We start from the raw sequence: 12,828 nt of genomic DNA, 5'->3' as shown, positions 1-12,828 counted from the left end.
TCTCATCAGCTAGCCACACCCTTACTGGGATTTGAACCTGGGCTATATGGCATACTAGGCACACTAGACAGTGATCTTAGCCATTAGGCCACAGGTATCTATTAGATTTTTACAACCCCTGGTAAGCCTGTCTGTCTAGTGTGCCTAGTCTGTCTGTCTAGTGTGCCTAGTATGCCATATAGCCCAGGTTCAAATCCCAGTAAGGGTGTGGCTAGCTGATGAGAGCTAAATAGCTTGAAATAGATCTATACTAGTCTCCCTTTATTTATTTATCAGCACAAATAAAAAAAACACAAATATAACAAAGGCAACAGTAAAAATATTGGTTTCTGTCGTGATGGACTCTTGTGACGAGCCGAAGGACAGATGATGGAAGCAGTTAGCACAGGTTCGATTCCCAACATGGGTATGGCTAGCTGATGAGAGCTAAATAGCTTGAAATAGATCTATACTAGTCTCCCTTTATTTATTTATCAGCATAAATATAACAAATGTAACAAAAAGCCAACAGTAAAAAATATTGGGTTTCTGTCTGGATGGTCTCTTGTGACGAGCCGAAGACAGAGAGTGGAAGTGTGACCTTCCTCCCATATTTGGGCATACCAGGGGTTGTGACTTTAAATATATACCTCTCACCCTGGCTGGCTGATAAGGAGTCGAGCTCTGTAGCTCAATGGTTAACACATCTGCCTAAGAGGCAATAGAGCACAGGTTCGATTCCCAACATGGGTATGGCTAGCTGATGAGAGCTAAATAGCTTGAAATAGATCTATACTAGTCTCCCTTTATTTATTTATCAGCATAAATATAACATATATATATATATATATATATATATATATATATATATATATATATATATATATATATATATATATATATATATATATATATATATATACTTAAAGTCACAACCCCTGGTATGCCCAAGTATGGGAGGAAGGTCACACTTCCACTCTCTGTCATTAGGCTCGTCACAAGAGACCATCCAGACAGAAACCCAATATTTTTTACTGTTGCCTTTTTTGTTACATTTGTTATATTTATGCTGATAAATAAATAAAGGGAGACTAGTATAGATCTATTTCAAGCTATTTAGCTCACATCAGCTAGCCATACCCAAGTTTGGGAATCGAACCTGTGCTCCATTGCCTCCCAAGCGGGGAGTTAACCATTTGAGCTACAGAGAACGACTCCTTATCAGCCAGCCAGGGTGGGAGGTATATACTTAAAGTCACAACCCCTGGTATGCCCAAGTACATACATACATACATACATACATACATACATACACACACACACACACACACACACACACACACACACATACACACACATACATATATATTTCCTTTGGGCAATGGCTACACTGTAACTAAGTAAGAATCAATATTAACATAATCTTTATTACAGATTATAAATATAACACCAAGACTATTAGATAATGATCCACAAACCCTTAACAATTTTTCATTCTCTGCTCAGGAGATACATCCACATATAAATTTTCCAGTGTAAGGGCACTTCTACCTTGCCCCTTTCGTATCACAAACTCACAGAAACAGTTTGAAAAGGATCCATGATCAGTTTACAACTGAAAGACTTAGGAAAATTAACAAAAATGAATGACCTGTATCCAAGCCACTGTAGATTCAACAGTGATAATAATTGCACCACATCTACTTAATACAAAAGGGCAAGACAAAACAGAATAGTAGTCAAGCATTTGCACATATCATCTGGGAAATGGAGGAAGAACTGCAAAGCTATCAAGTAAACAACCCACTTATAGGACCTGAAAGTGAATAGCCAGGAGCAAGGGTAAAATAAGATCTCCACCAAAGGAGAAATGGACCCACAGCGTCTGTGTGTATGGATGTATACCTATACAAACATGAGACTCAGACTGATTTCTACTGCAATGCAGCTATACCAGAAATAAATCTATTCAGCTCTCCAATATTGTAAACATCATGGGAAAACAAAAGCTAAAACACTGCAGATTTTTTTGCATTGAATTCCCCTAAGTAGAACTGAGGATATAACTGAACAGCTGATCTACGTATATTCAGCACAGTTGTCTGCTGATGGGAGGCTTTCCAGACATGCAAATGCTTTCACATTTGTTTGCTAACATTTATGTTTTAGATTTATATACTACTTTCCTTCAGGAGCTCCATTTTCCTTTTTCTCCTAACCATAACACTCTAAGGTATCTTTGTCTAAGAGAGAAAATAACTTCTTAAACTTGGTTTTCTGATGCCAGTCCAATACCTTAAGTACCAAATCCCACTGCTTAAGGGAACCATTGCAGCATTTCAGTTCATAAGAAAGTTTTTTACATGCACACCTTGCTACTGCAGATAGGCACAATATACAGGTAGTCCGCAACTGACCACCATTCATTTATTGACCTTTCAAAGTTAACACAGGCACTGAAAAAAGTGGGTTATGTTTTTCACACACATGATCATTGCAGCATCCCCATGGTCACATGATCAAAATTTGGGTGCTTGGAAACTGGTATGTATTGATGACGGCTGCCATGTCCCGGGATCATGTGATTATATTTTGCAACCTTCTATAGCAAAGCCAATGGGGAAACCTGATTCACTTAACAAATGTGTTGCAAACTTAACAAGTGCAGTGATACACTTCACAACTGTTGCAAGGAAGGTTGAAAAATGGGGCAAAATTTACTTAGCAATTATCTTGCTTAGCAAAGGAAATCTTGAACTCAATTGTAGTTGTAAGTCAGGGATGACCTATACTCATAAACAAGTGGCTACTAGTAACATTGCCAGCATGGCTTGAAAAACATGCATGCATGTTGAAATATGAATATAAATGTATAGTCTGAAGGGTCTCACATTCTGCTTGGTAGATCTGAATGGTCCCAGAGACTTTCAAACTATTGCCAATACCCTTACACATTATAGTGTGCAATGTCATCAAGTCTTACTGAAGCCTGCAACAATCTTGGCTTGCAGGAAGGATATTATCTATGCATGTCTACTAAAAGCTCATTACTTATCATCCACATTAACTTTTACAAGCAATTGCCTAAATCAGTAGTCGCATGTGGTAAATCTGATGCTGGCCTGTGTTCAGGGGATCATAAACATGTTCAAGAGCTTATCCCTAAGATTTTGCATCTTTACTAAAGTAATTGAGAAATAAAAAATCCCAAAGGAAATTTGCAGTGAACACGAATTGGAATGCCTTCTCTATGTTTTATCCAGCTTAGGAGAAAAGATGGGAAAAGTTCAGACCTTTTGCTAAATCTATAGTCTTAAAATATTGCAGAACTGGACCAAGCATGGATAATGGTAGGAATAGGAATTGTAGGTCAATAGCATTAGAAGGGCAAGAGGATTCCCACCCTCGTGTAGACAAAAACTATAAAATATAAGCCCCAAATATAAAACCTGGCACGCACACACACAAACACACACACAGAAACACACACGTGAAGGGACAGTTACTAGAAAGTGGGGTTTGTTTCTTCCTGAGAGATAAAATATTTCCCTTCTTACTAGCAGTTGTTTGAAGACTTGACAGATAATAAGCAGCAAATCTTGGTTTCATTTATAACCTGTGGGATTAAGAACGATTATATTCTCTTCAACATCATTGGTGGTCAACTTGGCTATAAAGATGTAGATATCAATGTCTTTCAATAATGACCTTGAATCTTGCTTGTCTATTTTTTCCTCCACTTTTTGTGTATTGTCTCTTTTAGTTTGAAAATTCTAATCATCAAGCCCTTGCCTTTTATGATTATTGATGTGAACTTTTATAAGAAATAATAATTTCTCTGAAAAGCAATACTAACTGAAATAAAAGAAAAAAAGAGGAAAGATTAGAGAACAATGAAAAGGCAGAAAGCATGCTATGAACTGCTGGGAGAGTTGACATTAGACTCTATTACAGTTAAACTAGTAATATACTTTCAGATATTTCACAGTGACAGTTTCTAATTTTACTCATTTACTTGATACAGATACAATCCAACTTTCAGTAGTTGTAGCTACAGCTTGAATAGCAGCTTTTTGATAGAGGAGATTGCTTTTCCACTACATTTGCTGAGCAAAATTGATAGTTTCACTTAGCTATCTTCCAGAATAGGAGGGGGAAATCCTTAATTTCCAGGGGCTAATCATCATTAGCTCCTGAATGATCAAGTGAGACTTAATGATAAGAGGCAGACCTAAATAATGCACTGACTTATTTTATTAGTGGTCAGTGGGATCACATTAGGTAACCAAAAGATTGCCCTCCTTAGTTTTTTTCGATAAACTGGATATTGGGGGTGGTGGCGGTGATGAGCATGTTTAAATGATACCCCAGGCTCTCAAGGTCAGCTATAGCTGAAGTCCACATTTTAAAAAAAGCCCAATATGGAGAAATGATAATCATTGAACCTGACTAATTACAGCAATTAAGCAAGGCTATTTACTTTGCATAATTTATTTTTCTTGTGCTGGCCCCAGGAGAAGCAAAGATTATTAGCAAGCACTGGTGCCTTGGCCTTCTACCCACTATCATTCTGATTGCAGAGATGGGCAACACACAATATTTGTCTTCCAAACCATAAGGTTTGCAAATTCTTAAGGAAAAAAAAACACTCAAGAGAAGGTTCTCAGTTCATTGGAGTCTGCAGCCTATACATAATGGCATGATTACAGAAGATGGAAAGAAAATACTCAAAACCAATCTTCCCTCTGATTTCTCAGCATAATTCTCCTTTCCTAAAACAAACATATCCTCTTATGCTTTTCATTCCAAAAGGTATCAGTCTATTTTCTAGCAGAGTTTCTCTGGACAATAGATAATTAATATATTTTAAAATATTTCCATTTTTTATACCAGCAGTTAATGCCAAAATGGGAGCATCATTTTAAAAACTGAAAATATTCTTCACATTTTTAATACTTCAAATTCAAAGCATGACTATACAATACAGTGAAACAACAACAATATTCTACAAAAGGAGGCTCACAGATCTTAAATCTTTGAGTATATCACTTCAAGGTAATTCTAACACAAAATGAAAAAAAGGTCATTAAAATATCTGTGTTCTTAATGCATGTTCATTCCATTAATATAAAACAGTATATAGGGAATACTTTAAATTTTTTCAGCAAACTTCATACATGACCAGAATGGGGCATGTTTCTTACCTGATACGCCCCTTCTCTGGGCAGGTGGAGACAGCGGTCATGCATGGGTTAACTCAGTCAGTAACCAATAGAACTGAGTCTACCAAAGTGATGTCATCACTTCTGAGGAGCATGCTCCCGCTTTTCTTGACGAAGGAGATAAGTAGACTACTATGCGCCAAACAATTGCTCTCCATCCTGCAATGTTACAATAGTGCTCCCAGACTTCCTTTTGCGAACTAGGCCAGGACCTAGAAAGGGTGGGGATGACCGCTGTCTCCACCTGCCCAGAGAAGGGGCGTATCAGGTAAGAACCAATGCCCCATTTTCCTAAGTTAGTGGAGACAGCGGTCATGCATGGGATGTACCAAAGCTGGCGGGTCCCTGGGAGGGAAAAAAACTGGACTAGGAGCTTGAAGAAGGAAGAACTTGCTGAAGGACCCGTCTTCCGAAGGCCGCATCCGCCAAAGCGTACCTATCCACCTTATAATGGCTGATAAATGAGGTAGGAGTAGACAAGGTAGGCACCTTGCAGATTTCTTCCACCGAGGCTTGTCGCATCCACGCCGCTGACATAGCTGCGCTGAGTGTGGAATGAGCCGTAATGTTGGAAGGAAGCGTGAGGTGATGAGAGAGGTAAGCCCTTGATATTGCTGACCTGATCGAATGGCCAATCATAGATGGAGAAGCTTTCAGCCACTTGTTGGTAGGGTGGAAAGAGACAAAGAGAGTTTTGGTGCGTCTAAAGGTTGCTGTCTTGGCTATGTAGATCTTAAGAGCTCGCCTTACGTCTAACATGTGCCATTTGCACTCCATACTGTGAGAAGGAGCAGGGCAGAAATTTGGAAGAATGAGGTCCAGAGATCGATGAAATGTCGAATTGACATTTGGGACAAAGGTGGGGTTGATGGAAAGGACCACCCAGTCTGGGTGGAACACACACAAATCAGCACGGATGGAAAGAGCAGCCAGTTCTGAGACCCTTTGTGCAGAAGTGATGGCCACCAGAAAGGCTGCTTTAAGCGTGAGATGATGCAATGAGGCCGACCTGAGACGTTCGAAGGGTGGGTCAGTGAGAAAGTCAAGGACTTTGGTCAAATCCCACAAGGGGAAATGGTGAATGACAGGAAGGGAGAGATTAGAAGCTCCCTTAATGAATTTGTGGACGTGAGGATGCAAGGAAAGGGGTTCGTCTCAGTGAAGTGAGAAAACCGAGGAAAGAGCAGACACCTGCTGCTGTAGGGTGTTTGGGGAGAGACTCTTATCAAGCCCCTGTTGCAAGAACTCCAAGAGTTGGGGGACTGAAGGCTTTAGGGGGTCCTCACCTCGAAAAAGGCACTATGAAGGTCTGCCACGCGGATTCGTAGATCTGATTAGTGGCCAGGCGGCAGGAAGCCTGAATGGTCTGAATAATAGTCTCAAAAAGATTAATGCTCTCAAGACTGCTCACTCAGCCTCCAAGTGGTTAGGCGGAGCCAGCGCAGGTCGGGATGGTGAATGGATCCCTGATGAAGAAGAGAGGGTGTCATTGTGAGGCGCTACTAAGGCCATACTGAGAGATTGACCAGGTCTGCGTACCATGGCCAGCGTGGCCAATGGAGTGCAAATAGAATGGGTTTGGCCTCCTCCTCTATCATTTTCTGAATCACCCTCTGTATCAGGGGGGAGGGAAAGCGTACAGGAGATTGCGAAGCCACCTGCACTGTAGAGCGTCCATTCCACCCGCGCCTGGTGTTGTATAGCGAGACATGTACCTGGGCAGTTGTTTATTGGATGCCATTGTGAAGAGATCTTGAGTCGGTGTCCCATACCTGGATGACAGCTGGTGGAAGATGCGACAATTCAGGCTCCACTTGGCTGGGTTGATCGTTGTGCGGCTCAACCAGTCTGCCCTGGCATTGTCGGAACCCGAGATGTGTTCGGCGTGGAGAGAGAAAAGGTTGGATTCCTCCCAGATTCCTAGGCGAAAGGCAGATTCCATGAGAGATACCACTCTTGTGTGACGAAGATGTGACGATTCAGGCTCCACTTGGCTGGGTTGATCATTGTGCGGCTCCCCCCCCCCCCTTTGGCGGTTGACGTGCACCTTGGCTGTCATGTTGTCTGTCCGAATTAGCACATGTGTGTTGTGAAGAGAGGATTGGAAGTGAAGGAGGGCTAGATGGATGGCCCTCAATTCTAGGCAATTCATACTGTGTGATAGGTCAGAATCCGACCAGAGACCCTGAACTACCTGATTCTCCAGGTGAGCCCCCCACCCTGTCAAGCTCACATCCATCGTAACTATGAGACATGGAGGTTCCCTGAAGAGGGAGCCCTGAGTAATGGCCAGGGAGATCCACCAGTCCAGAGACTGCAGAACCTCTGGAGTCAAGCTGACCTTCAGTAGGGAGCAACTGCTGTTGGTTTTCTGGAACGGCAGAAGAAACCACTGAAGGCAGTGGCTGTGAAGCTGTGCCCAAGGGACGATGGAGAAGCAAAAGACCTGTGTTTAAGTCCAGCAGCTATGCCCCGTTCGATGGCCTCAGTTATCATATCAGCCATGCCAGGTGAGTAACAATAGCGGCAGCGGGGGGAAAATGTCCTCCGTGCAGAGGGAATCCTCATTAGGGGTGATGCTCCTGCCACTATCCGAATCATCCCCACTGCTGACCAAATTGCCTGTGCCCTTGGCATCCTCAGGATGGAGAATGGAAGCTGCAGGGGAGAGGTCATCCTCCGAACCAGAAGATAGGTCAGGAGGAGGACTGGAGTGAACAGGCCTCTGGGCCTGGAATAGATGTGATTCATTGTGCTTGGCCTTGGCCCTGGCTTTCTTTGGAAGGGCCTGAGAGGCACTGTCATCTTCCCGAGGGGATGGATTGGCTGCACCCCTGTGATCAGATCTGGGGGTCCTGGAAGGGGGTCCAGTGGGAGTAGTTTCCGGAGCAGGCCTGCATCTGTGGTCCCAGACAAAGGGGACTCGGTGGTGGGAACAGGGTTCAAGGAGGTTGGAGGCCCTTGTGGCTCAGAATTAGGAGAGGAGGCCATGGCCTGTACTCACGGCTTGTTGAAGGAGGTAAAATGGCCACCGGATGATTTTTGCGCCCAAACAAGATGGCCACTGAGGCTACAGAGCTTATGGGCCAGCGCCACGAGGTAGCCGAGGCCGCGGACTGCACATGGGTGTTGGAGGCCCTGCGGCAAGGTCGCAAAACGAGGGCGAAGCAGCAGTGGTCTAGTGACAGCGGGAATGCAAACAAATGGTAATGAAGTTCGGCAGCAGCGGTGGCGCTTCCCGGCAGCGGTGCCGGCTTTTGGCAGCTCCCTGTGGCTTCTGGCGGCTCTCTGCGGCATCTGGCAGCAGTTAGCGCCGTTGGCAGCAAAGGAGATGCAGGCAAAGCCAGCAGAGGTGGCAGCACTGAGTGGAGCCTCCAACAGCTATTGCCCAATCGTGCTGTTTGCTGGGGAGTCTCTGAAGTCCGAAGGCCAATCCGGAGGCAAAAGCCTTGAATAAGCCCCAGCTATGCTTCTCCAGAAGCCCAGGAGCTAAAGATATCCAGAATTTCTAATTTAGGATAGTTAATTAATAAGTCAAGTTGAGGAGAGAGCAATTAGCGCAGCCAGTTCCGATCGAACTGAGTCTAAAAAAGCGAGAGCATGCTCCTCAGAGGCTATGACATCACTTTGGTAGACTCAGTTCTATTGGCAACCCATGCATGACTGCTGTCTCCACCAACTTAGGATAATTTATCTTTTATATGTACATGTTTGAAATTCCCAACTTTTAATTGCTTAATTGTTTAAGAAATATTAACTTTCTGTTATCATTTTCAGGTAAAGAAATGTCAACTTCATTCAGTTCATTTTTTTTCCTATAGCAAAGCTGAGATCTTAAATCCAAGCTATTTAAAATGTTTTGAACTAGAAGCAATGAGTTAATTGTTTCTTTTTTTAGATGTCCAGCTGCATTCTTATAAAATGATGAGCTTGCAGTCCTAATATTTATTTAGAGATGGATTTCACTGAAATTAATGGGATATGTTCATAGCCTATGGCATATAAAAGATGAATCTTAAGCCTTTTCTTCCCCACCCCATCAGTAAATGGGATCCTTTTATGAAATGACAATATTTATGCAGTACAAAATCCCATAAACAAAAAGATTTACATCAAGATCAGCATAATGGGAAGTGTTACTAGCTCTTTCATGTAATAATCAGGGCAGTAAGCATTTAAAGCTGCTCTGATCATTCCTGATCTTCACCCTCCTGAGGATAAAGCAGTTTCTTGGCAACAAACAATAAGCCCCTTTACTGTTTGCCAAACCAATTCTGTCATGCCAACCTGTCACTCAAAAAAGGCACTACAGGAACCTGTTCAGAGTTTATTTCCTGGAAAAAGAAAACTGAAGTTGAACACAATGAGGAACTATAGAGACATTCAAATGCCTAGAAAAGCCCAATAAAGCTCAGCGTATAACAAATTCTGGCAACCAATGCCTCCCCGAGCATGTCTTAAGACAGGCCTGGTGTTGCCAAAACTGCAAGTGTCTGCTTATGTGTAGCTTTAGCAACTCCTATAGTGTGCAACACCAACAACTCATAAACATGTCAGCATGCTGCAGAACAGAGGAATGCCTTGAGTGCTTCTGCAGTCGCACAGACCACAACCAATTTTTCCTAATCTTTCCAGCCCAGCAAAAAGAACACTCAAATCTAATCTAAACTATGAGATTCAGAACTAGGTAATTAAAATAATTAAAATACTAAAATACACAAATAAATTTGTGGATATATCTTAAATCATATTTCTCTTCCAGTCAAACTCTTTCCGGTAGAATCATCCCATCTGAGGCACTCATTTCCCCTTGTCTCATAACCTTCACGAGAAATCCAATGAAGCTACAGTAGTACCCCGTTTCCCTGAAAATAAGACCTCCCCAGATAATCAGCCCAATCAGGCTTTTGAGTACATGTCCTAAAATAAGACCTCCCCCAAAATAAGCCCTCCTCAAAAATATTGCAACACGGCAGCAGCCATGAGGTGACCATGCTTGCCGTTTCCTGCACCTCAAAAATAATAAGACCTCCCTGAAAATGAGGCCAAGTGCTTATTTTGGGGGTCAAAAGAAAATAACACCTTATCTTATTTTCGGGGAAACATGGTGGCAGCAGCCTTCTCCCCCAGCCAGCCATACTTTGTCAGCAGGCATCCCAGTTACTCCCTTCTCCTCGCTCTTTCCATATATAATTTTCCATTCCCTCATGATCCTCAGAAAAGTTGTGCTGAAGCCTCTTCCTCCTCCTCTTCCTCAGCTAATCCACAGAACTGCCTGCCACTTTACTGAAGGAGGCAGGACAAAGGAAGCCATAGACTACTAGGTAAACTGTACCCCCCCCCCACTGCTCTCCATTCCAGCATGTTTCCAAAGGACCCATCCCTCCAGGAAGTAAGACCACTTCCCAGCCAGCCTTACCTTAGCAGCAGGCAACAGGGTCACTCTTTCATTCTTCCCTCACTGGTTACTACCATTAAGATATTTCAAATTTTGCCTCCATTCTAAAGCAGCCAAAAGTCAGTCACTTACAAGGACTTGCCACCAGCTGATTGGGTGCAAGGGCCAAAGGGAGATGAGAAATAAGTGGGGATACACCCTTCCAACTTTCCTTGTGTCCTACAACCTACAGGTTTCCAGGAAGTGTAATCAAAAGATGTGGTAGTGTTATCATGGGCTCAACTTTGCCAAATTTCAATGCCCTGGTAATCATGGATCCATGCAGTCTGTAAATATTTTGGCTTATGTTGCTCCAAAAATTGTTATTCTATGATGCAATATTTCATCCAATTTAAGATTACAAGGTATCAACAAGAGTTTAAATAGTATAGAGATTAAACTATATAATGGATATTGATTTCATGAAATTGTTACTTCTGTATTTTTTTCTATTCTAGAATTTGTTATGTAACGGTCTACTGTTATAAATCACCATTAAGTTGTAAGATTTAGTGTCATAAAAATTAAATAAACTGCATTGAGTTCATTACAGAATAGTAAGATTCCATCTACATAACTGCCAATGAAGCAAATCACTGCTTCTTTTTTAGGTAGCATATTTTAAAACAATTTTAAGTATACTGCTCCTCCTTCCCCAGCCCTCCGCCAGGCATTCTTTCATACATACTCTCCACAAGTCATAGAAAATAGGCTCCAAAATGTTACAAAAAATATCTAGAGCAAATTGAAACAGGAACAAAGTTCCAAGCAGAAATGAAATGTCAACTACGCTTTTAAAAAATATGCTACAAAAAGTGTTCAAAATTAAAAACAAAATTAAAAGTTGCTGGATTTGGTAATAATTTACTTTATAAATAGAAAATAACTGATTAATGTTTAACCATTTCTTTAAGAGACATACTGGAGGCAATTCAGCATTATTATGAATCAGAAGTTATATGAATTTTATACATTCACACATAGTCCAAACCTGATAGTAGATCAGGCCATTAGCAGAAGAATCAGATGAAAACTGTACTTTATCTCCTCTAAACAAAGAATCTCTTTTTATTATTTGCATGGAACTGGTAAGATAGGAGCAAGACATTTGAACGCTATTATAACTTTTATCATTTAAAAAAAAAAAATTCATAATGGCTTTTTAGCTTTTCTACAGAGAGAAGCAAGGAGAGGAGAGGACTTACCTGCAAACTGAGCATTGTCTCTGTGGCTGCAAAGCTGTAAACATCACAATCACTGAATAGTTGCGAGGTGGCGCCTTCACAAACCTTCTGAATTTGTCTCCATTCATACGGATGACTGAGCGCCTTGAACTCCATTCAATAAGCTGTTCCACCTTCTCTGCTAAAAGATTCTGAAATCAAACACAAAGATAAAGGCTTCATTAAAAAGTTTTAATATGCCAGTTTGCTGACATGTATGTATGTATGTATGTGTGTGTGTATATATATATATAGATAGATAGATAGATATAGATATAGATATATATATATATATATAGATAGATAGATATAATATAATATAAAATAATAATATAATATAATATAATATAATATAATATAATATAATATAATATAATATAATATAATATAATATAATATAATATAATATAATATAATATAATATAATATAATATAATATAATATAATATATTCAAATCCCAGTAAGGGTATGGCTAGCTGATGAGAGCTAAATAGCTTGAAATAGATCTATAATAGTCTCCCTTTATTTATCAGCACAAAAATGCAACACAAAAAAATGGTTTCCTGCCTAGAAGGCTCCTAGGGTGGAGCTAAAAGGCAAAAGGGAAGCAGTATGCTCCCTCCCATATTTGGGCATACCAGGTGCTTTGACATAACACACACACACACACACACAAAGTGTTTTTCTTTTTGTCAAAGAAGAAAGATGAGCAGCCATATAAATTTGCAGAATGAATGAATGAATGGGGAAAAATGAGTATTCTGAAATTACACATGTTGGTCCTTTCAATAGGGAATGATGAACTTGAAGGGGTCCTTGGTGATCTCTGAGCTTAGTCGTTTTTTTTTTTTTTTTTTTTTTTTGTAAATGTTTCATTACCCAAGCCAGATAACCTCAGTGCTAGTAAGGAGTGGGGTTTGCTCTCAGCTGATATTCTAATAGCTTGCCCTGTCAATGTTGGTGGGG

At 41.0% G+C, this 12,828-nt stretch overlaps 1 protein-coding gene across 1 annotated transcript in view; it reads right to left on the bottom strand.

The window, feature by feature from the left end:
• Nucleotides 1-12,828, bottom strand: part of TUSC3 (tumor suppressor candidate 3) — a 162,617-nt gene that overhangs the window by 88,013 nt on the left and 61,776 nt on the right. The window contains exon 2 of the mRNA XM_032224370.1: nucleotides 11,844-12,013. Coding sequence (XP_032080261.1) covers nucleotides 11,844-12,013 — 170 coding nt within the window. The remainder of the gene's footprint in view (nucleotides 1-11,843; nucleotides 12,014-12,828) is intronic.

The sequence above is a fragment of the Thamnophis elegans genome, chromosome 9 (assembly GCF_009769535.1).
Source record: "Thamnophis elegans isolate rThaEle1 chromosome 9, rThaEle1.pri, whole genome shotgun sequence".
NCBI lineage: Eukaryota > Metazoa > Chordata > Lepidosauria > Squamata > Colubridae > Thamnophis > Thamnophis elegans.
This window is presented reverse-complemented; position numbering and strand designations above follow the sequence as displayed.